General features: G+C 42.9%; 1 protein-coding gene across 1 annotated transcript; it reads left to right on the forward strand.

Moving 5' to 3' along the window:
• The first annotated feature begins 49 nt into the window (after positions 1-49).
• Nufip1 (nuclear FMR1 interacting protein 1) lies at positions 50-26,039 on the forward strand. The gene is made up of 10 exons (XM_048421814.3): positions 50-474; positions 1,063-1,145; positions 2,487-2,585; positions 3,480-3,542; positions 4,322-4,398; positions 12,821-12,913; positions 14,907-15,100; positions 21,747-21,863; positions 23,655-23,881; positions 25,737-26,039. Exons 1-10 carry the CDS (start codon positions 81-83, stop codon positions 25,851-25,853), a joined length of 1,464 nt encoding a protein of 487 aa, XP_048277771.3. The 5' UTR covers positions 50-80; the 3' UTR covers positions 25,854-26,039.
• Positions 26,040-27,783: the final 1,744 nt, after the last annotated feature.

Here is a 27,783-nt window from a genome sequence, read left to right on the forward strand (position 1 = left end):
GCGATCGGTTCATAGGCCAGACGGTCGTAGCGGAAGTGACGCTTAATATTAGTTCCACAATTGCACGCTGGCTAGGTGGCATGGCAGAGCCGACTCCGGCGGGATGGCCTCCAGCCCCCGAGGTGACTCCCGCGTCGGGGACTCCGAGCGAAACTGCCCCGCCGCGCGACAACTGGGTGTTCTGGGCCATGATGCCACCGCCGCCACCTCCTGTGTCGTCCCCGGCGGCGGGGTCCGAGCCGTGCCAGAAGGGACAGTCCCACGTGCAGACCCAGCCTCCCTCCGAAGCGCTCCCCCCGTTCGATGCTCAGCTTCTTCCCGCAGCGCAGCCTCCTTTCGATGCCCAGGCCCCTCCGGATGTACAACCTCAGTTCAGCGGCCAGCCGGTGTGGAATTTCCAAGCCTCGGCGCCTTGGTACTGGGGGCTGTCTCCTAATGGTTACCCCGCGTATAACACGTCCTACTACTCTTCGGGTAAGCTGCTGCTCCTGGTGGTACCCCCTTTGCTTTCTTTTTTTTATCCTACTCTCCCTGCTTTCCCATTTCATCTCTCAGTTCTGCCATGCATTTTTGGAGGCTGGTAATGAGTATTCAAAATGTGTCCCACTAGGTTTCCCTCTTACCTGCTCATTCAAAGTTTATTAATTCAGTCCTACTGTTTACTGGGATCCACTTACATAGCAATGAGCAAAACATATAAGAATCATTACCTTTTGTAGGGGCTTCCTATCTCCCTAATGCAATACAGGAAATAAAACTACGTATTAGAAAGTAATGATTGTACGTATGTTTTAGAACGGGATTAGTAGGGGCTGGCGGTGGAGAAAGTCTATTGCTCTTGCAGAGGACCAGAGTTCGGGTCTCAACACTCTGATTGGGAGGCTCTCAACCGCCTGTAATTCCAGGTTCAGAGAAGCCGAGCCGATAACTGTGTCTGGCCTCCGTGGGGACCAGCACTCACTTGCTACCTACCCTTTTTTTCAATGTGAGGGGATAAAGTGACTAATAAATGATTAATTTATTATTTGCAATCTTAAATGAGTCTCTCTTTTTCTTTTTTAGTTACACATTCTTATTTTCCACGAACACACAATGCACAATTCAATGACTTCGGTTTGCCTCAAAACAGAAAACAGAAAAAGAAGGTATTTCCGAGATGATGAGCGTGGTGCTTTAATTCTTATGTTTACTACTTCATATCATGTGGGGTTTGGTTTTGTTTTGTTTTTTGAGACAGGGTTTCTCTGTAGTTTTGGAGTCTGTTCTGGAACTAGCTCTCGTAGGCCAGGCTGGCCTCAAACTCACAGAGATCCTCCTGCCTCTGCTTCCCGAGTGCTGGGATTAAAGGCGTGAGGCACCACTGCCTGGCTCATATCCTGTGTTTCACATCTGTTATGGACATGTGGCGCTTTAGCAGGGTAGGATTTCTTTTTTTTTTTTAAACTGCAGTACTTTACATTCTATTATTATTATTATTATTAATGTATATAATGTTCTGTCTGCATGTATGCCTGCCCACCTTGTTGGAGTTAGGTGCGTATGTGTGGAAGTAGGAGAACAACTTCCTGGTATCATTGCTCTCCTGCTGTGTGGATCCTGAGAACTGAACTCAGGTACTAAGGCTGAGCAGCAGGTAGTTTTACCTGCTGAGGCATCTCTGGCCTAGAAGCCATTTTTTTTGAATGGGGGATCATGCCTGGTTTTATGTCACAAGCCAAATACTATATTAAAATAGGTTTTATTATTTTCTGAACCTAACTTAGAGATCAGGTTTTTTCCTCTTTGTGTAAGTTGCACAATTAGTCTAGGGTAGGTTGGGTACTGTCTAGAGCAGTGGTTCTCAACCTTCCTAATGCTGCACCCTTTTAATACAGTTCCTCGTTTTTAATACAGTTTTGTTGTGGTGACCCCCAACCATAAAATTATCTTGTTACCTCATAACTAATTCTGCTGCTGTTATGAATTGTAATGTAAATGTCTGATATGTGAGCCCCGCCCAAAGGGTCCGAGACCCACAGGTTGAGAACTGCTGGTGTAGAACTTGAGAACTATGTAACTCATGCTATTAGTATTACACAGGTGAAGTGTATCTTCTAACAGTCCATTGCTGTTAGCAGTAACGTAATATTTAAAAGCTGGGATTATTTCCTGTATCAGTACTCTAGTATAGCTGTGTCCTTTGTGAGATGCCTTTTCTTTCTGTTTTAAACCTTAAATGGTACCTTTAGATCTGACAGATACTATACCAAATCTTTATTGGGTCCCTAACTTGAAATCTTATAGATTGAATTAGCTCTTTTTAGATTTAATTTTTTTTATTGTGCCTGACTAGCTTGCTATATTGCTTAAAAAAAGAAGAAGAAGAAGAAGAAGCCCCCACCCCAGGGATGTGTTTTAAAGCAAATCAAATGTATATTCCTGGAATAGTTATGTTTTGTTGAGCCGAGATTTCCTACCACAGTCTTACTGCTTTTGCTTGTTTGCAGAAAAGAAAGGAACCGGTTTTCCACTTCTTCTGTGATACATGTGACCGTGGCTTTAAAAACCAAGAAAAATATGACATACACATGTCTGAACATACAAAAGTACGTTTTCCTGGTTGTTCTGAACTGATGTAGATATGGCCTTTATTTGTATTTTTCGTAAAAGTGCCAAGTTACTTTCCTTGTAAGTTGATAGTTTTTACAGAAAGAAATGTTTGATGACTTAACCCGTGGGGACAGTGCCTGGGATTTGGAATTTGGGGGTGGGGATCCCTCTGCTTCATGGAGAGGAGGAGCATGACAACCTCTGTGTGTGTGCCCCGCCGTGACTGCATGAGAGGAGAGAGGAGAGAGCTGGGCCTCCCAGCAGTCGCCCTGAGCAACTCTGAACATTTTTTATTTTATTTTATTTTGGTTTTTCGAGACAGGGTTTCTCTGCAGCTTTGGAGCCTGTTCTGGAACTAGCTCTTGTAGACCAGGCTGGCTTGCAGAGATCCGCCTGCCTCTGCCTCCTGAATGCTGGGATTAAAAGTGTGCACCACCACTGCCTGGCTACTTTTAGATCTTGACAGATGCTTTGCCAAATCTCCATTGGGTTTCTAACTTGAAATCTTATAGTTTGAATTAGCTCTTTTTAGCTATTCTCTAAATATAACTCAGATGATTTTAAAAAACAACAAAACAAAAAACCGATAAGCCAATTAGAATGCTTCAAAGTTGTTTTTTGTTGGTTTTTAAGAAAATTCTTGTTTTGGAAACATTGTTTTGCAGCAGTTCCTTACCTTTAGGAGTTAGGAATGTTTTAGTTTGGCTCAAAGGGAGGCAGAAATGAGTGAGTGGCTGTGCTGCTCTCCCCAAGGATGCCATTCCATTCTAAGTGCAGCTGTTTAGAGTGGTCTTTGCTATGCTGTTGGGCCATAGTCTGTAGGCCCTGGTGGTGTGAACCATTAAATTGTGACCATCGCTGCATTGTCTTTTTGTTGTCAAACTTTTCAGTGCCCTGAAGCCGATTGCTCCTTTAGTGCACATGAGAAGATTGTCCAGTTCCACTGGAAAAATGTAAGTTCTTATGACTTTTCTCACGCTTTTAGCATGTGTTCTCTGAATGATAATAGTAATATTCATGCAGTGTTTTGTACTTTGTGAGGAAGTTTTACATCTCTTACTGTACTTCAGTCTCAAACCGTGCAAGATAGACAGCTCTTAGCTCCTCTGGCAGATAGAGAAGAATGACTTACCTACCCAGAACTGATTCTTGCGCTTGCATGTTGTCTGCTGGTTTGACCATGCCATGCTTCTTAAAATGACTATGGCTGGGTGCTGACAAGCTGGCTCAACAGTTAAGAGCTTGTAGTGCCCCTCCAAAGGACTCAAGTTCAGTTCTTAGCACCCACACTGGACAGCATACAACTGCCTGTATGTAACTCCTGCTTCGGGGATCCAATATCCTAGTGTCTGAGGACACTTGCATGCGCGTGCGCACACGCACACACACAAACACACACACATAAACACAGAAACAAAAGACCTGTGAAAAAATGGTTATGTCTACTAATTTTATCTGTCATCTTCCATTTTGTTTGGCGAGTTGGTCACTTGGATATTTAATGTCAATTGAAAAAAATGGGTTCTGCATCTATGTAATAAGCATTATCTTTCTTTCCCCACTGTCATTCATTAGCATTGATCCAGCTACATGAGAAAGACATAAGGCATAGTGAGAATGCTAGTGAGCTTGAAATACTTTGTGCGTGTAAGAATAAAGTTGGATACAATGTTGCATTTAGTTAAGAGCACGTAGCATGCTTCCTGATGTTCAGCAGGCTTTCTGCCCTTAGATGCATGCTCCTGGTATGAGGAAGATCAAGCTAGACACTCCAGAGGAGATTGCAAGATGGAGGGAAGAAAGAAGAAAGTGAGTAAAGAATCGTTAACTAATAAATAACTTTCTTTCCTGCAGCAAGACTGGGTGTTTCAGCATAATGGCCAGCGGGGCTTTAATGGGTATGAAAAGAGAAATGTGATCTTTTATAATAATGCAGACATTTCAACGTGACTGGACTTGATTTTGTGTTTCAATAGTTGTAAATTATGACTAAGAATAGTGTTAGTTGATGGTTAAAAAATAAATGTCTTTATTAGATAGTGGAGTCCATTGAATTATAATGCTAACTCTAAGAAAAAGAACTGTAAGCTACAGTATATGAGACTATTGGGTGTACTTTGGGGAGGAGTTGCAGGAACTTTCCACTTAAATAACAGATGTGCCATAAAGAAACTATATGGAAGATGAAGAGAGCTGTCATGCCACCTACTAGATGTTCGGTGTCTGAGGCAATAATGGGCTTGTAATGGTATTTAAATGTATAATACACTGGGCAGTGGTTGTGCATGCTTTTAATCTTAGCACTTGGTTTTCTATGAGTTTGAGGCCAGCCTGGTCTACAGAGTAAATTCCAGGACAGCCAAGGCTACACAGAGAAAACCAAAAAAAAATGCTGTGTTTATTTATTTTTGTTTAAGTCTGTGTTTGAACTCCTGATCCTTTTTCTTATTCTTCCTTAGCTAAGATTACAGGTCTTTGCCTTCCAGCCTGGCAAAAGGCTAGTTTTAGAATTTGAGAAAGTTGCTTAGAACTCTTGACCATAGAGCATAGCTTGTTAATACATCCATGGCGGTGTTGGTCACGATGTTATGCTTTCCCTGGTCTTAGACTTGGTACTGCTGTACCTTGCGCCTGGAATTGAGCTTGAGAACACTTTTGTTGAGAATTGCTGCCCGAGGGAATATAGAATAGGATTATAGCCTTGAAAGTGAGTGGTGAGGGAGCCTTGGACAGATGCAGGGACGAGTTGTAACCATGAAGCAGTTGTCTCGGAGGAACTGTTATGTTCTCTGTGTGAAGCTCTCTGCTTCCTCTGTGTCGTGTCCTTACAGCAACATTATTTTTATTTTCTTACGCCACCACTTAAGTATCTGGAATTTTTTTTCTTTGTTTTTGTTGTTATATGTTGGTTGATCTTTTCCATAATATTATTTATAGGATAAACAAGTATCAACCCCACTTTCTATCTGACACTCAGGGTTTGGAAAGCTAACAGCAGTGGTACTGAAAGTGGTGCCCTGCTGGATGGGATGGAGACGACGTGTTGGACACTAGCCTTTCCTCTGCTGCTTAGTCTCATCCCTTGGAGACTGCTGGTCCAGTTCAGTGGTGCCTGCTGCTTTATAAGTGTTTAATCCTTTTGAGGGACATTAAAACGGCTCCCCATCCATAGCTCCCATCTTTACAGTGAGCCCCTTCTGGTCTTCACTTCAGCCTTGCTGGTATCTGAGCTCCCTCATTCCATTGTCACTAAGTCCTGTTCAGAAAGCCACGCAGGTGTGATGTGCTCTGTGGTGAACAGGCTGTCTTATGGACTGGCTTCTTAGTGAGGACTGCAGTGTTTTCTTTACTTGGTTCTCCTGTGATAGAAAGTTAGGTGTTCATTACAATTTGAACATGTTTCACATATTTTTTTCTTAGCCAAAATGTCGAAACTCAAAGAATTGGTAATCAGGACTCTAAGGGTGGACTTGTTTTTCGGTCATTTCTACATTATTCAGAGCTCTGGGTAGCAGGTAGACTTTTTTGTCTATCTTATATATAGGTTTTTAGACCCTTTGACAACTTTGTGAGTTTTCTAAGACAAAGGTCTTACTAAACAGCCCTGGCTGTTGGGAACTCACTATGTAGACCAGGCTAGTCTCCACCTTGTGGCCATCCTGCTGCCGCTTCAGCTTCCAGGGTTTGGGGTCATAGCTTGTGTCACGCAGCCCAGCTGGACTTTTTCTTCTTTCTTTTCTCTTTCTTTTTGTTTTTTGGTTTTTTTATTTTATTTTTCTTTTTTTGTTTTGTTTTTGAGACAGGGTTTCTCTGTGCAATAGCCTTGGCTGTCCTGGAACTCTGTAGTTCAAGGCCTGACTCACAGAGATCCCCCTGCCTCTGCCTCCTGACTACTGGGATTAAAGGTTCCAGCTGAACTCTTGATTTGTTAGTTCTGTCACTGTGCTGCCTCCCTCACAGAAAGGTGAGCTTCCCCTTCCATGAATTTCTGCTTACCGACCCAGCCACCTTCAGGGTCTTCATACTCATCCCGAGTCTACAGGAAAACCTTTCCTGTCTTTAAATATGGGACCTTCTCTCAGCTCGTTTAGCACATTTGCCCGTACTGACTGTCTCATTGGAGAACTGTTTTACATTTTGTATTCTTGAGTAAGTTAAGTATTGGAGAGGTAAGGACATCTTTTACATAGCTGTTTATATCATCTGATGCCATAAATAAAAGTGGTACATGTAATATTACTATATGTAAATGGGATTTGAGATTATTTTATTATGGATATAATTCTGTTTCAATATATAAGAAAGTAATTAGAGAAACCATATTTTTAAATTATGTTTTCAACAATGCCTTTTTATTTTAGAGAAGTTTGGTCAAAGTGTGTTGCACTGATTCATAGTCATGGTTTGAAATTGGTAATGTATCTTATATTTACATTTTTATGATTTTGTCCCTTTTTTAAGGTGTGTCTGTGTCTGCGGGTGCTCATGTCACCATGGAGGTCAGAGGACTGTTTGTAAGAGTCAGATCTTTCCTTCCGCCGTGTGGGTTCCTGTGATTGAACTCAGGTCATCAGGCTGGGTCAAGTGCTTCTGCCCTCTGAGCCATCTTGTTGGCTCCCTGCTATGATTTCTGATTAATACCAGAATCACCAAGACAATTCACCAATCCCTGTTTAAAAGCCAACATTTAAGTGGCTTAAGAGCTCCCCCTTGTGGTTCTTGCCGCAAATGATTCAAGAAGAAAACAGTTTCTAGGAGAATCAGTGATTTTTCAAGTGCTCATAAGAAATCTTAGCAGGCTTTGTGTGTTGGTAGAAATCATATCTTTTAGTAATGGCTTGGCAGTTGTTTATCTTAAAGGTTGGGGTAAACATTTGCTTTTTACTTGTTTTATATTTTTATTTGTGTGTATGTGTGGCGGTCAGGGGTACCTTAGGGAGTTGGCTCTTTCCTTCCACCATGTATGTTCTAGGAATTGAGCTCAGGTCATGAGACCTGGCCACAGGTGCCATTATGATTAAGCCGTCTCATAAACCAGCATTTTGTAATTGAGAAGGTAGACATTTTGCTGTTTATGGCTAGGATCACCAAAACTCACTCTCGTGGAAAAAGTGAATAAATAGTGAGGTGCCTAGAAAGCCACGTGCAGTTGAAGCACTAGCTTTAGTTTTTCGAGAAGGGATTTCTGTGTGTAACCTTGGTTGTCTTGGAACTCACGCTGTAGACCAGGTTGGCCTTAAACTCAAAGATCCGCCTGCCTCTGCCTCCTGAGTACTGGGATTAAAGGTGTACGCCACCCCTGCCCGCCATAAATACTTCGCTTTAAAAGTAACTACCAGTCCATGTTGGGGAGAGGTTTGAACCCAAGCTGTGCTGGTTGACCGTGAGAAGCATTCAGAGAGAAGGGTCTGGCTGGAGGGGCTTGCATTGGTGACTGTACTCCAGAAAATGGAGCAATCTTGCTTCCATAACTTAGTGCAGAGTGCCCTCCTTCCTAGTAAAGAACGAGCTGAAGATACTGTTTCTGCTGTTGGCACCACTGGGCAAGCTGCTTTTACTGCTTTTACTGTTCCTCATTTTGATTTTGCATATATAAGGCATATATAACCTAACTTTTAGCTTTTCATTAGGAAAGCAATAGATTTGTTTCAGCTTTGACTAGATTTCCATACAGACCTCATAGGTTGCCTGGTCATCTTTAATGGTGGTGATGGAATGTCCTCCAAACAAAATTGCCGAGAGGGAGAATGTGAGCTGTTTCTGACCGTGCTTGGTGGCACAGTTTTAAGTTTGTTGCTTTCCAAAGCAAAGCCTTATCCTCTTGAATAAAGGATGAACGGGAGCAAGCTTACTGGTACCACTCCTCACGGAGGGCAGGTGTGTCTGGTTCCGGTTTCGAGTGTAGGCTGCAGGTGTTCAGAGGTGCTGGAAAAGGAGCGGGCACGCATGAGTGCTGGAGTGGAGTCTCAGACTTGAGAACCTGGGGCTGTAGGTGCGGATTGGGGTGAGGTTGGTTTGTACCCGTGATGGTCCTTGGTAGGAAGTGTTCTGGGAGTGATGTTTTTAGCACCTTTTAGTTCCTTTGGGTTCTTTCACATCTTACTTCTCAGGTCCTTATCTTGTCACACACTCACAAGTGCTGGTGATACACTCATTAGTGGGTATGGGGCCTGAGCGTGGGAATGTCTGTCTTTGTTCTGGTGTTCTGGAGGCTGGGGTGGGGAGACTGACCTTGTGCTAGTCTGCCTGCAAATAATAAAGTAAGACCTTTTCTAGAAAGGGCGAAGTGGGTTGGGTTGGCAGAAAAGAAGGAATGTGGAAAACATTTTTTTTTTATTTTTGGTTCATTTGATAGATTTCTAAGACATATACTCTCATTAAGCAGTTTTTTAAAAATTGTGAAATTATATTATTTCTAGGTACCTATTCTCAATTTATTCTTTATTTTTTAATACTTTAAAAATAGTATTTTTAAGGAACTGAAGGAATTTCAGTTTTTATTGTATGTGTATGGGTGTACCACTTGCACGCTTGGTGCCCAAGGAGGCCAGATGAGGTTGGATCCCCTGGAACTGGAGTTACAGTAGGCTGTGAGCCACCACGTGGGTGCTGGGAATCAAACCTGGATCTTTGGAAGAGCAGTCAATACTCTTAACCGCTGAGCCTTCTCTGACCCCAATTTATTTATTTTTTAATTTTCATTAAATATATCCATAGTATGCGATAGTGCGTCACATATAGGTATTTTCATACAAGTATGTATTTTATATTGCTTCAGGCTCAACTTTTGAAGAATATACCCTAAAAAGTGAGTTCTACAATGGTTTAGCAAAATGCTTTTTATTTTGAACATTACTGTTGTTGTGAGAGCTGCTCTTGAGGAAGCCGGTGTGTTCTCTGACATTCTAGAATGCTAGCTTCTGTGTAACCACTCAGGACTTACAGCCAGAAAACGGTGCTGAAGAAATTACATCTTTGCCTTTATTCCTTCATCTTTATTTTATTTTTTCAAATTAACCAAAGTTGGAGGTGCCCATTGTGTTTAAAACTATAGTTTCCCTCAAGAAAGCAAAAATAGGTGATTCTTAATTCCTGAGCTGAGAGGCAGACACTTGTATTTGAAGTGGACCCTGCTTTCCAGGGCAGACGTCCACTAGGTGGAGCCGTTCCGTTTCCTTCATTGCTCACTCTGGCGTTCCCAGTTCACCTGTATGCCCAGCAGCAGTGTCTGCCACGTCACCATGTTTTATCTCAGACATTCAGAAAGACTTTGAAATTAAAATACAGTGGCATAACTGTGTTAGAGAAGTTTTTTTTTTCTCCAATGAGAGAAAAGAGGAATTGTGTTCTATAGAGATTAGGCCTAGGAGAAAAAGTCAATTTGAGGATAAGGAGAAAGTTGGATCACACACACAGACGTAACGTTTGGCATAGTTTCACTCAGATGTGGTTCCTGCCCCATAAGGACATCACTGGAGACCCAGGGCATAGGCAGGGACAAGTCAGAGCTAAGAAACACAAAGCCAGCTGGACAGTGGTGGTACACGTCTTTAATTCCATCCCTTGGAAGGCAGAGGCAGGCAGATCTCTATGAGTTTGAGGCCAGCGTGGTCTGTAGAGTGAGTTCCAGGACAGCTGAGGCTACCCAGAGAAGCCCTGTCTTGAAAAACCAAGAAAGAGGCGCTGGAGAGATGGTTCAGCAGTAAAGAGCATTGGCTGTTCTTCTGGAGGTGCTGAGTTCAAGTCCCAGCAACCACATGGTGGCTCAAGACCATCTGTAATGAGATCTGGTGCCCTCTTTTGAGGGCCTGCAGCCATACATACATTCAAAACACTATATATATATCATAAATAAAATCTTTTTTTAAAAAAAAAAGAAAGAAAAGGAAAGGAAAACCAAGAAAGAAAGAAACCCAAAGACAGGAGACAGAAATGAGTGTGTGGTGTCAGGACCAGTCCACTTGGGATAGTGAGGAAAGGAGGTGCAGGGAGAAGGCTGATTGAGCATCATCACACACGTCTTACCGTTCCTGCCTCTCTAGGTGCAGTCTGCAGATGGAGAGCAGCTGCTGGCCCTCCTCCCAGAAGGCTGTTTTATAACCACTTCTCATCTTTTACAGGCGGCAGTACTTTCTTTCATCTTTCTACAGAGGTCTTAGCTTTCACCCTCCTCGCCATCTCTGAGTCTCTTCTGAGCCCCTTCCAAGTTTCAGTTTTCCTGGGCATTGTGTTTCCCCCAAACTGACATAAGTATCCTGACCACATCTGACCATTTATGAGGACCAGGGAAGAATTCACACTCACCTAAGGGCCAAGTCCACTTTGTGTAGCCTTAGGTCATGTTTGCTTCCTCAAGTACGTGTTTCTGACTGCTATCAGATTCTCATCTTGTATGACCTTGTTCTTTTCCTATTTGCTTATTTATAGCATGTGCAGTCACCATCTCTTATTTATAGAGGTTGTTTATGGCTGCATGTGTGCCTTGCACGGTCCTTACTGAAATTCACTGCCTTTTCCCCGGATTCTTTCGCCACTAAACATAGCCGTTGCCAGTCTTCTCTCCAGTGTAACTAACCCAGAGGGGTCACCACGTGTGCTCCTCGAGTGGTAATGCAGATATGCATGTTAGTTTAGTGATGCTGACTGCTGGCCCTAGGACATGTGCATGCTGAGAGCTCTCTCCCTCTGAGCTGTAACCCCCGTCCAGTAATACACGTTTAAAAGAAGGTAGAAACATCTTAGAAAAAGTGGCAGAACTCTTGTTGATGTATCCAATGGTACCAGCCTGAATGATGAGAATTGTGTTCCCTTCTTTCATGTTTTCTGTGCTGTGAAGGTTTGTGTCTCATTGTTAGATTCTAGAACCGGTGACTCCATACATCTGTGCCAATAATCAAGGAAAGCCATTTATTTTGCATGTGACTGTCAGAGCTAATTTCACTCTTAGCTGCTTGTATGTCTGGAACTTTTTTGAGGCAAGAGCTCTCTACATAGCCCTGTATTAGACCCTCACTATTAGACCAGACTGGCTTGGAACTCAGATTTGTCTGCCTGTGCCTCTTGAATGCTGGGATTGAAGGCATGTGCCACCATGCCCAGCAAATTAATTTATTTCATGTGTATGAATGTTTTGCCTGCATGTATGTCTCTGTACCATGTGTGTACCTGTTGCCCAGGGAGGTCAGAAGAAGGTGTTGGGTTCCCTGAAAATGGAGTTACAGATAGTTGTGAGCTGCTAGGACCTAGTGGGACTGAGTACAAGTTTTGTAGGTGTGTTTTGGGATGAATGTCCTTTGGTAGTTCAATTCCCTTTGGTTGAATTATGTTTCGTGTAAAATACCCTGGGTCGTGGTCCCTTCTCTGTGGCCTTGGGTTGCTTGTATTACTTGGTTTACTTAGAACAAATCCATGCTTTTCCACCTGAGTGCCATCTCTTAGCACCATTTCAGACCAGCTGGTCTCGTGTCCCTTTGTGGACTTCTTCATTTTGAAATAATCTCACCCCATCCAAAAAGAAAATTCCTCTCCTGGGTGTTTGACTATATTTTCTCTTAGGTGCAGCTGATCTTATGCTTTTCCTCAGTAGACTTGGTGGCTTTCCATGTGCAGAGCATGTATTTTGCAGAACTGGCCAGGCAGGTTGTTTCTTTGTGTATGGGTACATGATAAATAGAGACCTTAGAGCAGTTTGCACGTGTGTGAATTATACAGTCGGAATCCTAGCATGCACTGCCTACCTGTTTGCTGAGTGTGTAAACAGCTGTGAGTAACATCGATTCATAAACTGCATTTTCTCTCTTAAATTTTAGAAGTAATTGAAAGGATTTTTTTCTAAGTGTTACATGTAGTTTTACTATTACCTGACACATACCAAGGATATATTAGTTGACAATCCAAATTAACAAAACAAACGTGGCCATTCACTTCAGTGGGTCATCATATTCTCAGTGGCTGGGGAGACAAGAATTACAAACATCTACCAAGCATATGCTTCAAAACTGGATTCACCAGAGATTGTGCTGTGAAAACTGTGCTGACAGAGTTCTTTCTTCTTCTTGTTTTTACTGTTTACTTTTTTTTTAATTGATTTTTACTGAGCTCTACATTTTTCTCTGCTCCCCTCCCCTTCAACCCTCTCCCAAGATCCCCATGTTCCCAATTTACTCATGAGATCTTGTCTTTTTCTACTTCCCAATTGAAAATTTATAAGAACTTTTTGTTTTTATTCTAGAAACTACCCAACTCTGGCCAATATCGAAAGGAAGAAGAAGTTGCAGCTCGAAAAGGAGCAGAGAGGGGAGGTGCTGACAACCACACAGTACGGGTGAGTTCGTGGGGCGGCTCGCATAGGCGATCTCAGCGTTCTTCTGACGCGCACGCTTTCAGAGTAAGAAAAGAAATGCACCAGTGTGCATCACCCAGTCTGAATTCTTGCTCTGTAGCTTTTGCTTAAAAATTCTTTTAAATTGATCTTAAAATACTGTTACCTGACACGTGTGCTAAGTTCTGAACAAGTCCTTCCCAGCCTTGGCTTTCTGCCGGTCTCCCCAGGGAGCCTTCTGTTCAGCACAGGGATGGTAGGACAGCCCTGCATGGCGCTGCAGTCTGCCCTGTGCTTCTTGAGACCATGAAGATCTTCCCTGGAGACTGTTCGTTTTAGGGAAGTATTTAAGGGAGTCCCACAGGGTTGTTTTAGCCAACTCCCTGTTGGCATTCAAACTGTTAGTCGCTTGCTTATTCATAAAAAGTGGATCTATCCTGGCTGCCGTTCTCTCCTGCCAGTAATGTGTGAGGCCTCCTTTCTTCTGCACTCACTGTTTTCCTCAGAATTTTTTTCCATTTTATTTTTACTGACCTTATAATTTAAGTATACAAGTCTTAAATGCACAACTTGAAGAGTGCTTGCTCTCTTGCTTGTTCTCTCTCTCTCTCTCTTTCTCTCTCACACACACACACACACACACACACACACACACACAAGCACGTGCATACACAGAAATGGTATACACATCCATTTACCTGCCCCATGAACTGATATACAGAATGTTGTTACTTCACCAAGCTCCCTAAAGTCCTGTCCTGTTCAGTGTTTCCCCATAAATGTTAACCATGTTTTTATTTTTATTATCACAATTTATTCCTATTCTTAGAATTATATAAATAAAATCATACACTATACATTCTTTGATTTCTGTGTCTCAAAATTCTAAGATACACCCATGCTGTATATAGTTGTAAATTATATTTACAATTATATTCATAATTCATTCATACTGTTATGTAGAGTTCAGATGGTGGCTTGTTCTCAGTTTGGGTTGTTAGGCTTTAGACTCTATGAACATTTTTTGTATGTGTCTTCTGTAGCTACTATGTTCATTTTTTCATGTACCAGATGGTATGTCATGGATTATCTATATGATTAGCTTTAATAGTTTGCCAAGTGGTTGAAGTATTTTGACTTCTTCTCACTGCATCTGGTTTCTCTGTTTGTTGCTCAGCACTTGGTAATGTTGCTAACAATGTTGAACATCTTATGTGGATATTCTTTTGGTGAAGTACCACTTCAGGTGTTTGTTTTTAACTGTTTTTTGGGGTTTTTTTAAACATTTTTTTTCTAATTATGTACGTGCATTTGTGAAGGTCTATTGTGTGCAGTGCCTGCAGAGGGCATAAGAGGTCATAAGATCCTCTGGTGTTAGAGTTATAGGCAGTTGTAAACTGCCCAGTGTGGGTGCTGGGAACTGAACTCCAGTGCTCTGGAAGGGAAGGAACTGCTCTTAACTAAGTTGCAACTCCATCTTCAAAAGGCTTGTTCTTGATTTTCAGGAGTTATATACTTGGTTACATAGAGGTATATTGTCCTGGAGTGCCTTGTGTACATTGGAGATATACCTCATAATTGTGTCCTTTAAAAAAAAATACAACAACAACAAAAAATCTTGGCATTGGTGGCTCACGCCCTTAATCCCAGCACTTGGGAGGCAGAGGCAGATGGATCTCTGTGAGTTCGAGCCCAGCCTTGAACTACAAGAGCTAGTTCCAGGACAGACTCCAAAAAGTTAGAGAAACCCTGTCACGGAAAACAAAACAATACACAGCATGGCCTGATTTCAGGGCTCAAAACACTCATGGAAACTTGTAACTGGAATTACAATGAGTAAGATGTATTTGTGGCTAGTGGGCGTTTAAAGTTCTGCTATAGACATCTCTTGTTTAGGGGTATTTCTTTTATTTTGCTCTCATGGTCTAAGCATCATGGGTCTAAGTGGTCAATTTAACATCCATGTTTCTTTTGCTCTGTTCTTTTCTTATTCCAGCAAAATGAGGGGCATGTCCAGACATTCACAGATGGCAAAGATCAGAAGTCCCCGTAAGCATCATAAATGGAAAAATGGTGGGGCTAGACAGCGAGCAGGCATTGGACCAGGCATTCACGCCAGAGATCCGAAGCCTGAAGCTCCATCCGTGGTTCATGTGGACCCTCTCAGTGCTTTGATACACAGTGACTCTGGTAAGCTAAATGGGAAAATAATATAAGTTACAGGCACATGTACACACAAAGAGAGAGTCATGCTAACATCATTTTCATAGTGCTCTGTGAAAAATTCAGTCCCATAAGTATGAGAGGATGGCTAATTCATCGACTGGGCTAGATTGGAAACACAGCTACTACTTCCTGAGTACGGTGCTTGTTGGTGCTCTGTGTGCTTTCTGTATGTTAGTTTTTTCCTGTAAGGACCGTGTATGTGGCTGGTGCTACGTCCATTTAGAGATGAAGAGCAGAGGCTAAGCCGTGCTCAGTTACACTGATAGCGGAACCTGAGTGTGGCTCCTAGTTCAGTCTGAGTTTGTCTGAAAATGTTGTGAAGCTGGGGAGGGGTTTAGAGAGACCCTTTCTGGCTGTTGTAGTCGGTGGGGGAGTGCTTGATTGTCTGGCGTGTGCCAAGACCTAGGTCAGCCCTTCCCCCCCTGGGAGAAGGAAAACAGAAGCTCTTTCTTATCTTTGATAAGACCAAGGAAAAGTCAAGGTTTTTGTTTTTGTAAGGCAAGCTCTTGCTATGTGTTCCAGAACGGTCCCAAACTTCAGTCCTCCTGCCGTACTTTAAGTACTGGGATTACAGTTGTGTGCTACCATGGCTGGTCCTTCCACCTTTCTGGAAGCAGCTTCCCTTACCCATGGCCAAAGCTACCCACCCTTCGCATCTAGTTTTTCTAGTTGTCATGTTGACAGTGGACAGCACAGTCTAGTGCTTTCCGTGACAGCTGACACTAAGCACAAAATAGAGAAAATCCAGACACTCTCCGAAGCAGAGGCAGGTGAGTCATGGCTAGCCTGGCCTACATAGTGAGTTCCAAGAGACTCCATCTCAAACAAACAAACAAACAAACAAACAAGTAGAAAATAAAAGAAAGGGAGGAAAACCCAACATTTTTTGAGCAGCAGAAAAGTGAAGGCAAACACTTTAGTCCATGTTGTTCCTTTTCTGTACCAGAACTTAGTCTGCACATCAGCCCTTGTGTTTTAGACAAGGGCACAACAGGTAGTGGTTCTGGACTCACATCATACTTGGAAGTCTCTGCCTAACTCACCTTCTCTGTTGTACTTGGTGCCGGGAGAGCTCTCAGTAGCTGCTTTGAACCAGGACAGGCATCGTTTCAGTCATTGGAGTCTCCAGACTTTGGGTTGGCTTCTCATGGACTCCATGCTATCTGATTTCCTTACTAGTCTACTTGGGGGTTGTTGTTCAGTCTCTTTGTGGTGTTCACTAGTGTGTTAATTGCGTTTCTGTTCTGTGATAAACACCATGATAAGGCAGCTTAGAGAGGAAGGGTTCACTTCCGGTTCCAGAGAGTTAATGGCGAATCAATCCCACACCAGTTAGGTTTTAAAGGGGTATTTATTTTGGGGGGTAAACTTACATACACATAAATCGTCAGGAAAGGAGCCTAGTCGCTGGAGCAGGAGCCGGAACCAAGAGGCTCGAGAGGCCGAGCCGAGGCTTGCCGCTCTTCTTTTAAAGAGAAATATACCACGCCCCAGTGGGCTGGTATTTCAGAGGCTATTGACTGACCGGAAGGTGCTCCCGCAGCAGATTTGGTAATTGTAGAGTGGAGGTAGCAGGAGACAAGGAGGCCTAACTCAAAATGTTGAGAATCTTGAAACCTCAAAACCTACCCCAGCAAAACCACACCTCTTAATTCTCTCCAAACACTCAACTGGGGACCAAGACTTAAGGAGGACATCTCATTCAAACCCTCGTGTTCCACTCTCTGGCCTCAATGGGCTGGTGACCACATGATGCACAAAGTGCATCTAGTCCAGCTTTAGAAGTTGCCAGTGTTTGCCACAGTCTCTGCTCTACTGTCCTTCAAGCTCCTGCCAGGATGGCCCACTAGCCTGCTCACAGTGTTCAGCTGCTTTTCTGCTCCACAGTTGCAAAGTCTTTTACATTCCTTCAAAAACCACATGGTGAGGTCTGCTGCAGTGTGGCCCACTTCCTGGTACCAAGTTCTGTACTAGTTATTTTTCTGTTGCTGTGATAGACAGCACTGCCAAGGCAGCTCATAGAAGTAAGGTGTATTTTGTGTGCAGTTCTGGAGGGAGAGAGCTGTGATGGCAGAGTGGAGGTGGCAGGAGCAGCAGCCGAGAGCTCACTGTGGAACCACAAACAGGAGGCAGAACTTAAAGTGTCCCCAGTGACAGAACTCCCTCCAGCAAGGCCACATTACTTCATCTTCCCCAAACAGCCAATAGCTGGGGAGCAAATATTCAAATTCCTGAGACTTATGGGGGGTATCTCATTCAAACCACTACAGCAAGGTAGGACCCAGTTTGTTTAAAATTTTACAAATTATAGTTTTATTTATTTATACGTTTGCTGTATGAGTTAGAAAGTATCTGGTCAGTAAAATGTCCTCAAACTTCTGGCCATGCAGAGCCTGGTGTTTCCTCGTACAAATACAGCTGTGCCCCTGAAGCACGGGAACAGCTGTCCTGACACTGATGTAGTTAGGACTTTGTGTGTGGAAGATGTTATAGTCATAACAGTTATTAATTTATGTGCTGGTTTGAATGAATGAGCCCCAAGGCTCATGTTTGAACACTTAGTCGCCAGTGGATGAGAGTGTTTTGGGAGGATTAGGAGGTGTGGCCTTGTTGAAGGAGGTGTGTCACTGGATGCAGGCTTTGAGGTTTCAAAGTCTTTCTCATCTACCCCAATTTTCAGTTCTTTCTGCCTTGCATCTGTGGTTTGGAATGTGAACTCTCAGCCTTTCCTGCAGCGTGCTTTTATTCCGCCATCATGAGCTCTAACCCACTAGAACTGTAAGCCCAGTTAGAAGTTTTCTTTCATAAGTTTGTTGGGTCATGGTGTTTTATCAGAGCATCAGAAAGTAACTGATGCAGTGTTCGTCCTTCAGTTTCTTTCTTGAGAATGCCAGAGTGTACAGCAAAGTTCCCGTCGGAGGTACTGTGTGTGTGGTTCTTCTCACCCGCCTCCCCTAGGGGATCAGCTCAGGGCCTTCAGCATGATAGGCAGGTGATTCTCTTAATTATTTTAAGTCTTGGGACTAGAGAGTGTGATGGTTTCTCTCCTAGAGGCAGTGTCAAGTAGGTGGCTGAGTACCATGCATAGAAAGAAGCTGTAGACGGCGAGCATGGATGAAAGCGGTTGTTGTCCTTGCAGGGGACCCCAGTTTTGGTTCCAAGCACCCCCATGTTGCTCACAACTTTGGGCACTAAGCATGCGTGTGGCGTACATACATACATACATACATGCAGACAAAATACTCATTCATACACATAAAATAGATTAAAGTGAGTGGGGCCTGCAGGGTCCTACATTTTCCTTGCTGAGCACTATAGTTGGGGAAAGGGTGGGGATTTTAAGGAACTCTGTTGACGCGTTCAGGAAAGTGCTTCCTGAGTCCGAGGTGCCAGCAGCCCTGAATAGCCTCAAATAGGAGCTGGCCACCTTGACTTCCAGGGAGGGGAGCGGTACTGAAAGCTGAGTTGCTCTCAGGTGGAGTGACGCAGTGGACCATGCCTACAGAGTGTCAAGAAAGAGCATGAAGGGTCATGTCCCTTCAGCTCTGGATGTGTGAGAGAAACAGACAGTGTTGATGACTGGCTACTGGTCTGATGATGGGGGAGGTCAGCGAGAACATGATAATTTAACAGTAAGATTGTTTGAATCGGGATTTTGTGCTGTGAAATTTGATTTCATGATTTTTGTTAGTAATCTGTTTATACTCGTATTTTTATTTCAGAGAATTGGGTTTTGCTGCTTTTATTTTTCAGGAGGTCCTTCTTTGTTTCTTGATTATTTTATGTGTGGGTGCAGTGCCTTTGGCTGTCTTCAGGGTGGGTGCTAAGTATTTCTGTGAGAACTTAGAGGTATCTCCCAGGGGATTTGGGAGTAACACCTCCCATCCCTCGCTGTCTTATTTGTGAGTTAATGTTATTGTAATAGATTGGGAAAGGGTTGTTAGCTTTTTGAGGTAGGGTTTCTTCCTCTAGCCCAGGGTGGTGTTGAACTCACAGTCCTCTTACTTCAGCCTCCTGAGTCCTGGAATTACACACATGCACCACCTGCCTGGTATACTACCAAAGTGTTATACTTGTGGTGTGTCCCTCAAATACGGAGAGAGCCTAAGTTGTTTGCACGCATTAGCCCCACTCCTTATCTTCAGGGAGGTGGGCGGTATTGTGAGCTGTGTGACCTCCTAGTCCACCTAACGCTCAGGTTGTAAATATTAAATACTTCTCTCCCGAAACCAGACTTTTAGAGAAATGGCAATCTAGGGCAGAAAAGACACAAGGTTAGCCTAGAGTGTCTCACAGTGTCATGAAGTTCTCTAAAAAAATACAAAGACCACCAATTGTGGTAGCACAAGCCCATGATCCCAACACTTAGGAGGCTGAGGGCCTGAACTGTGGTGAGACCTTGTCTTCAGTAAGTAAGACAGTATAGGACAGAACGGGATAAGGCGTGATCAGAAGGACGCTAGAGCGGATTTTCAGTAACTGAAGTTGTAACAATTGAAATCACAAAATAGTGGTAAGTTATAGCCGTCCCTCTCAGAAGTGAAGATCCAGGACTCTGTAATAAGCATTTGAATAGATAAATATGAAGGGGGGTGTGTGTGTGTGTGTGTGTGTGTGTGTGTGTGTGTGTGTGTGTGTGTGCGCGCGCGCACATGTGCATGAAGTGCCCACGAAGACCAGAAGAAGAGGTTGTTGGATTCCTTGGGACTGGAATTAGAGGCAGTTGTGAACCATTTTATGTGGATCCTGGGAACCAAACGCGACCTCTGCAAGAGCAGCGAGTGTCCTTAACCACTGAGCCATATCTCCAGTTCAAGCTACAGATGTTTCATAGAGAATATTTGCAGTGCATATATGTAGGGGGGAAAAGATAAATACAAGGTAGCCACTAGAATACCTTAGTAATAATTGTTTTCAAATAATTGCACTGCTTCAGGGCAGCGTACCTGTTCCTCAAACACCTACTGAGAACTGTGGTGCTTTTAACATGTCAAAGGTTTAAGGTCTTTTTTACTTGAGTGGATACTCGAATTTAAGTGTGGAATAGTAGCTCATTTCAAGGAATGAAGAGGAAAATCCTAACTTTAGAAAAGAATAGAGAAACTGGGCAGATCATCCAGCAATCAAACATCACCAGTAATAAGTCAGTGATGTCATCGGCCGCTGGCGAGCGCCAGAGGGCTTATCCTTTTTGATGTTTGTCAGCAAATGAAACAAAATTGGGTGTCGGGATCAGTCACTAGAATCCCAGCACTTAGGAAACAGAGGCAGGAGAGTTGTAAAAGCCACAAGAAATCTTAGGAAACTGAGGCAGGACAGTTGTAAAAGCCACAAGAAATCTCAGGAAACTGAGGCAGGACAGTTGTAAAAGCCATATGAAATCTTGGGATTGATAAGACCTAAGTGAGATTAGACTTTTAAAAAATATAACATTTGGCTACTACAGGGTCGGTTTCTTTCTTTCGGCCTTGGTCGTCTCCACAGTGAAGGGATAGACTGCACGCTAGCATTCATAATGTGCATATAGAACCTGCGTATTTTCCTTTCTCTTAATATGCAAGATGAGGTCATTGTCTAGCTTGAAATCAAGGAATAATTGAGACATTGTTAATGCATCAGCTAACATTTAGGTCATGTGTATGGTAGATGTGTCTCCATCCCTCGTACGTACCTTATGTGGAGGAGGTACACAGCCAGTGTTCACATAAAAAGATACTTAGATTTCCTAGTTTTGGATTGTCCATGGTTTGGTTTCCCTAGACTGGCTCAGTCTTGAAGCGTTCATGTTGGTTATGGGCTGAACTGATTTGTTGGATAGACAAGTTGTCTTCAGTCTAGCTTTGCTTTATGGCTTGTCTGATTCCATGCTAATGTTTTAGAGCTGCCAGAAATGAATGTAATAGTGGTGTCCTGGGGCTACAGAGAGGCTCTTTGGGTGCCATCAAACCTTCACCTCTGGCAGCCTCTTCAGCACTTGCCATGTTCTCGTGTTGGCTTGTTGAACTAAGTTCTTAGAAGCTTTGGTTAGATTCATTTACATGAACTCTGTGACTTAAATGTTTGGTTTATTTAAATGTTAAACAATGAAAAAGTCAAATTTTTGTATTTATTCCTAAATTTAATTTTCAGAGTTAACGATCTTGGCCCAATAACACCCAATGAGTGTTTTGGCTTTTCTGCTACCTGTAATAGCAGAGACTGTAAATTAATTTAATTTAGGGAAGGGCCAAATTCCATAACCCACAAAACATGGTAAGTTAGTTAGGCTGTGTACAGTTACATTTGTCTCTGCTTCCCCTGGAGAACTCTCAATTCCCAGCAACCACATATGGCTCACAACCATCTATGATGAGATCTGGTACCCTCTTCTGGTACGTAGGCATACTTGCAGGCAGAACGCTGTATACATAATAGACAAATAAATCTTTTTTAAAAATTTAAAACAAAGTTTTTAGCCCTCCTAGAATTTTTTGTCTGTGGCAGGGAAGATGAAAGAGGTCATCAGAAATGGCTTGTTTCCCTTACAGATGAGAAGTCGCCTGGCCTTTTAGTGGTGGCGGTTGCTCTGGGCTACCCTCTTTGAATCATTGTTCTTTCCCTTCTATTGTAGAGTCTGATAAGGAAGAGAAGCCACAGAGGACTGTGGTTCCTAAGGAGGTGACACCAGCATTGTGTTCGCTGATGAGCAGCTACGGTGGTGTTTCGGGATCAGAGAGTGAACCAGAAGGTAAGGCGGGGTGAGACTCCTTGTTGCTTTTGCCTTTGGTTCATGCTGGGCGATGGTAGCGTGCAACATACTGTCCCATTTCAGGCCCCTTGTCATGTCTGTAACACCTTTGATAGTAGAATAGAGGTCCCAGCACTCAGAAAGATCAGAAGTTTATGGTCATTCCTCAGCTTGGGGCCAGCCTGAGCTATATGAAGCCTGGTCCCAAAAAAATAATGAAATGAAATAAAATAAAATTTAAGTCTGTTGGGCACAGTGCTGTTTATAGAACACGTTTATGTAAGTTGTCTCATTTGGAATGTATAGTGGCCCAGCACTTGTGTTATTTGTGTGTAGTGTACATGCATGTAGGTATATGCACGTGCAGTGTATGCAGACGTCAAAGGTCCGTATTGGATGTCTTTCTAGATTGCTCCCCACCTTTTGAGATAGGATCTCGCACTGAACCCAGAGCTTACTGAGATTACAGATGCGTGCCACCACCCCCTGCTTTTTCCTGAAGGTCAGAGGTCAGGTCCTCAGGCTTGTGTGGCTGGCACTTGACTCCTGAGTCATCTTTCCAGTCCTCATCTGTTTATTTTCAAGATTCTGTGTGAGAAGTTAGCAATGCCCAGGAGACGTGTTTTACTTTCCAAACAGATAGTATGTGTGGCTTTGTTGTGATAAGCCAGTTTACCTCCTATAGCCTCTCATTTAGGGCCACATACTCGAGTTGTGATGGGCTATCAATCTGATAGAGTATAGTTTAAATCCAGGATTCACACCAGTAATGTAGTATATACTTAGTGGATAAACCAATGTCCTATAGTTGGTAAAACCTGGTCCTGCTTGGTAATTGTGTGTAGGCCTTTCCAACTGTGAGAGTTGGTATGTTTGTGACGGAGAAGGTGTGATCAAAGTTGGAGCTGGGGTTAAGAGTAAGAGATAAAGTGTTTGTGTATAACGAAGGGAATGTAATTGGATGAAGTTAGCGGTCTCTCAGATGACAGTGTTTGTGTACTTGGAGGATGTGAACTAAGGAAAAGCTGGGCTTCGATACAAAACTTGGTGTTTATGTATCTGTCTGTGACATGGGCATGTGTTTGCTGTTGGGGCTATGGGCTCTTCTGGCAGGTAAAAGCTACTTGAATTTTGAAATGTAAACGACTTTGGCTTTATCAGCGTATCCCGTAACAGATGGCTGCCTTCTTTTACCTTTTTACCTTTAAGAAAAACAGTATTTGTTTCTTACTCTTGTTTCCCATATACTGATAGGTAGATAGAGTTATTCTTTAAACACATATTATATTTCCTCCCTATCAGTTGCATTTATAACATGATAAGGAGAAAAGCTATTAACAGGTTAATGAATCCCATAGAAACAAGGCGAACCAAGCTCTCTTCTTTCCCTCTGGAGATGAAGCATTTGATAAGTACTCTGCCTACTCTGGTCTTCAGTTTGAGGCTGCCGCCATTTTTAAATTGGAAGGAAGAAAAGAAGCTAGAAGTCTTTGAAATCTCACACCTTCTCTTTCTGGGGCATCAGGTTTGGATAGGATAAGTTTGTTAGCATAGTGTGTGGCAGAACCTATGTGAAAATGTATGTAGGTTTGGGAACTTGATAATGGAAAGAAGCCAACTATATTACAGAGCTAGTTCTAGGACAGCCAGGGCTACACAGAGAAACCCTGTCTCAAAAAACCATTTAAAAAAAAAGTTATTGGTAGCCAGTATTATGGCTGGGAGGATTCTTACATTTCTCTGGCTGTTTGACCTGGTTTTTCTTTTTATGTTTGTTTTCTCCACATGTAGAAATCCCCATCAAGACTGAAGTGGATGTTCTGCCAGAAACTCAGATTCCTCATACCAGTCCTCCCAAGAGCCCAAGACAAAGTGTCAAGACAATGGGTAGACCTGTCCCAAGAGCCAGGTGGGAGAGCCAGAGGGATGGGCTCAGGAAGGCAGCCCTAAAGAGGAAAAGGAGCTACTGCCACCCGTTATTTGAACCACGAACGCGTCACCCATACCTCCTGGAGATGGTGAGTACTGTTTCTTCACGCTGTCGTGCCCATACATTCATTGTAACCGCAGGGTCACTGGGGTGCTCTGTGTGTGTGTAGTAAAGGTGGGGTCACTGGGGTGCTGTGTGCTCGTGTGTTCCTTGGAGACACGTATGTGTGGATGTCTAACCTCTAAAGCTATGTTTGACATATAGGTGGTGTTCAGTACATGCAGAACAATTACAGGTTCCATCACTTCTTAACATTTAAGTATAGGTTTAACTACTGAAGAGGAGATATGTGTTGAGGTTACATTTTCAATGGAAGCACAGCTAAATACAGTGGCGAGCTGAGGGAAAAGAAAATCGTCTCCTCTTTTAAAAATGCCTGTTGAGGGCTGCAGAGATGGCTCACAGTTTAGAGGATCCAGCTTCAGGACCCAATACCACATGCTGGCTGTCAACTGTGCATGACTCCCATTCCAGGGTATCTGATACTCCCTTCCAGGTTTACAGGCACCAGGTGCACATACATGCATGCAGGCAAGACCCCCATACAGATAAAATAAAAATGAATGGATGGATGAATGAATCTTTAAAAAAAAAAAACATGCCTTTGAAACAACCCAAAAGTAGTGTCAAGACAAGTCCTGAAGTGTCCTGCCCCAAGTCGCCCTTGCCTTCCTCTGAGTGTGCCTTTATTTGTATCTGCCTTGGCCTTTAATGGCTTTACTAGCATCATGTATTCAGACATTTACTTGAAGCTGCAAGAAGGGAGCAGTGTGTCTTGCTTCTGAGACATGGGGATGGTACTAATCAGAGATCAGATCTTCTCTGTCTAAGAGAAGCAGTTTTAGTGACGCTAACGTGAAGTCTTGCGGTTCAGGTGAGGCTTCTGCTGTAGCCAGCGTCCTGTCTGTCCTTCCTGTTAAATCAGACCATGGGTGTGCTCTGTGTGTGACTACTCGCCACAGTCAGCTGCTACTGTTTCAAATGTTTTTCAAACATTTTTCAAATGTCTGTCTGATACTGTTAAAGATCACCAAGTGTGCTCCTGCTCTGTAGGACAGACATCAGAGAGACATCCAGGTGAAATTCTTTTTGGCAAATAACACGACTCCTTTGTTACGTACTTTTTCAGGATACCAGGGAATTGTAGCTTTCAATTGTGATTAGGAAAGTGAAGGAATGTGGAGGTGTTTTTACGTGCTATTTTCAGCTATTATTGTAGGTAACACACTTCGTTTTTACCATTTATAGACTTGGATTTGGGGGATCCTCTTTAGTATTTCTTTCTTTCTTTTGATGTTTCTAGACAGGGTCTCTCTGTAGCTTTGGAGCCTGTCCTGGAACTAGCTCTTGTAGACCAGGCTGGGCTTGAACTCACAGAGATCTGCCTGTCTCCACCTCCCGAGTGCTGGGATTAAGTGCTTGTGCTACCATTGTCCGGCCCTCTCTATTGTTTCTTACTAACTTTCTAAGAGTGTCTCTAAGGCAATGGAGTCTTACGTTGTCCAGGCTGCCGTGGAATTTCTGTGCTGAGTGGTATTCTTGTCTCAAGGAATTGAGTGTGCAGGAAAGCACTCCTGCACGTACGTGTGTGTGTGTGTGTGTGTGTGTGTGTGTGTGTGTGTGTGTGTGTGTTACCTGCAATGTAGGGGAAAGGTCATGAGTTTTAAATTCTGCTTTCCTGTTCTTTACTCTTTCTCCCTAGAGGAGCCCAAATGTGAACAAGGTAGTCTGGCTTTAAGGAAAATGGAAAAAGGAAATGTGTATTTTGACAAATCTGTTCTCCTGTTTTGTGCTATTTCTTTTAGGAGGGGACATGATATTTTAAGATGTGTTTCTTGGAAATTTTTTTTAAACAGCTAATCTTTTTTTAATGTATATTTTAGCTTCTCGCTCCGGACATTCGACATGAAAGAAATGTGATTTTACAGTGTGTTCGGTACATCATCAAAAAAAACTTTTTTGGACTCAATACTAATTCTGTGAAAACTGAGGCTGAGTAGATGCCTCGTGGTTCCGCACATGAAAGTAAAGCATGGAAGAGAGCGCCATCCTCGAGTAAGCAGAGTAAACCAACAGCTTTTAAGGATCGGATCAGTGGTAAAACTGTAAGCCTCATGGGATATCATGTTGGATTTTAAGTCTGTCCTTTGGCTTTATGTAAATAAATGCACAGCTAGTCTTTTTAAGGGTGTGTCTGTGTTATTGGGGTGGTAACCTGTAGATTTTGCTGTCTCAGTTGCTCCAAAATAGATGCACAGAGACTTACTATTGATATAAATGCTCAGCCGATGGCTCAGGCTTGTTACTGGCCAACTCTTATATTTGAATTAACCTACCCTCTACCATGTGGCTCATGGCGTGTCTCCCTGGGTGGCTGACTGATGTCTCCTCTGACGCCACCCTTCCTTTATTCCCATCAGTCTCTGTTTGGCGTTCCCACCTAACTTTATCCTGCCTAACAGTTGGCCAGTCAGCTTATTTATTGAACCAGTCACAGTGACATATATTCCCACAGTGTACAGGATTATTCCACAGCAGTAACCATGCAGGGCGTCTTAGCTTTCCATTCATGACCTCTTTTCCCAAGGCATGTTTGTGTGACCTCAGACTACATATGTATACAAGACAGGTATACAAGTCAAAGATAGAAAGACATAAAGGAAATTAATTTAAAACAGTTTTTTGGTGTGTATATAATTTTAGCATTCATTAGAGAGAAATGTACTTGCATATTAATGAGGTGGGTATGTTTGTTTTTATATAAGAATTACATCTTGGCTGAGTATTTTCCGCACGATGTACAACATCTTCATCGTTTTCCAGAGTTAATTGATATTTTGATTTTGTAATTGTTAATGCTGAGAATGCTACTTTGCATAAGTATGTAGTACAAAATGACGAAATTATGTAGAGTGCCATTTCAGAAATTGTTGGAAATTCTGTCTTACTCTCAAGCCAGAATCCTTGTAAGGATTTTTATGAAGCTCAAATCAGCAATGCAAACAGCACTTTTTAAAATCAAACGCCATGCAATCTAATGATATACTAATTTCATACGAATTTGTGGAACATAACAGCAGAAAAATATTAAACGTTTTTGTTTTCTGTAACTAAACCATAGGAGCGGAAAAGTGTATGCATAGTGAGAGGGACTGCAGTTCACAACCCACGGCCATCTGGAATCTGAGCTGAGGTTTAAGATGGCGATTATCATGGTAGGGGTAGTGCAAGATGTGTGCTCAGGATTAAAACCACAGTGAGGTCACATGATACAGCACTGGCATGTGCAGCCAGACACTGGATTCATTCCATGTGGGATTTTGAACCGATTTCTTGTCTTTTGTACCTTTCCCGGCTGCCACATTCAGTTGCGCACACCCACGGTTTCAGGAAGACTGCGGTCAGGTTAATTAAGAACTGAAGACGCTGGGTAGTAACAGGCAACACTGTTTAAATGCTAATTTAGTCAGACATAATTAGGCAGAAAGATATATTTTGTTTTATTGCAAAAGAGAATTTTTGTTTGTTTGGTTAGTTGGTTGGTTGGTTGACTTTTTGAGCGGGATTTCTCTGTGTAACTGCTCTAGCTGTCTTATAGACCAGGCTGGCCTAGAACCTACAAAGATCCACCTTCCTCTGCTTTCTGCGTGCTGGGATTAAAGGTTTATGCTACCACTGCTCAGCTGAGAGTTGTTTTTAATGGTTCACTATGTAAAACAGTCACACAGGCCTGAAGCCCTGAGTTCTGTTTCTAGAGCCTACACAAAAATGGGAGAACCGACTCCAGGGTTGTCTTCTCCTCCCCCCCCCCCCACTTTTTTTTTTCCGAGACAGGATTTCTCTGTAGCTTTGGAGCCTGTCCTGGAACTAGCTCTTGTAGACCAGGCTGGTCTCGAACTCGCAGAGATCCACCTGCCTCAGCCTCCCAAG

The sequence above is a fragment of the Myodes glareolus genome, chromosome 12 (genome assembly GCF_982192425.1).
Source record: "Myodes glareolus chromosome 12, mMyoGla1.1, whole genome shotgun sequence".
NCBI lineage: Eukaryota > Metazoa > Chordata > Mammalia > Rodentia > Cricetidae > Myodes > Myodes glareolus.

What these genes read in the sequence shown, in the direction of transcription:
- Nufip1 (XM_048421814.3), top strand. Translation starts at nt 81, where the DNA reads ATGGCAGAGCCGACTCCGGCGGGATGGCCTCCAGCCCCCGAGGTGACT. An exon ending in TTTGATACACAGTGACTCTG is followed by an intron (nt 15,101 to 21,746) that starts GTAAGCTAAATG and finishes CTTCTATTGTAG; the next exon opens with AGTCTGATAAGGAAGAGAAG. An exon ending in ATCAGAGAGTGAACCAGAAG is followed by an intron (nt 21,864 to 23,654) that starts GTAAGGCGGGGT and finishes CTCCACATGTAG; the next exon opens with AAATCCCCATCAAGACTGAA.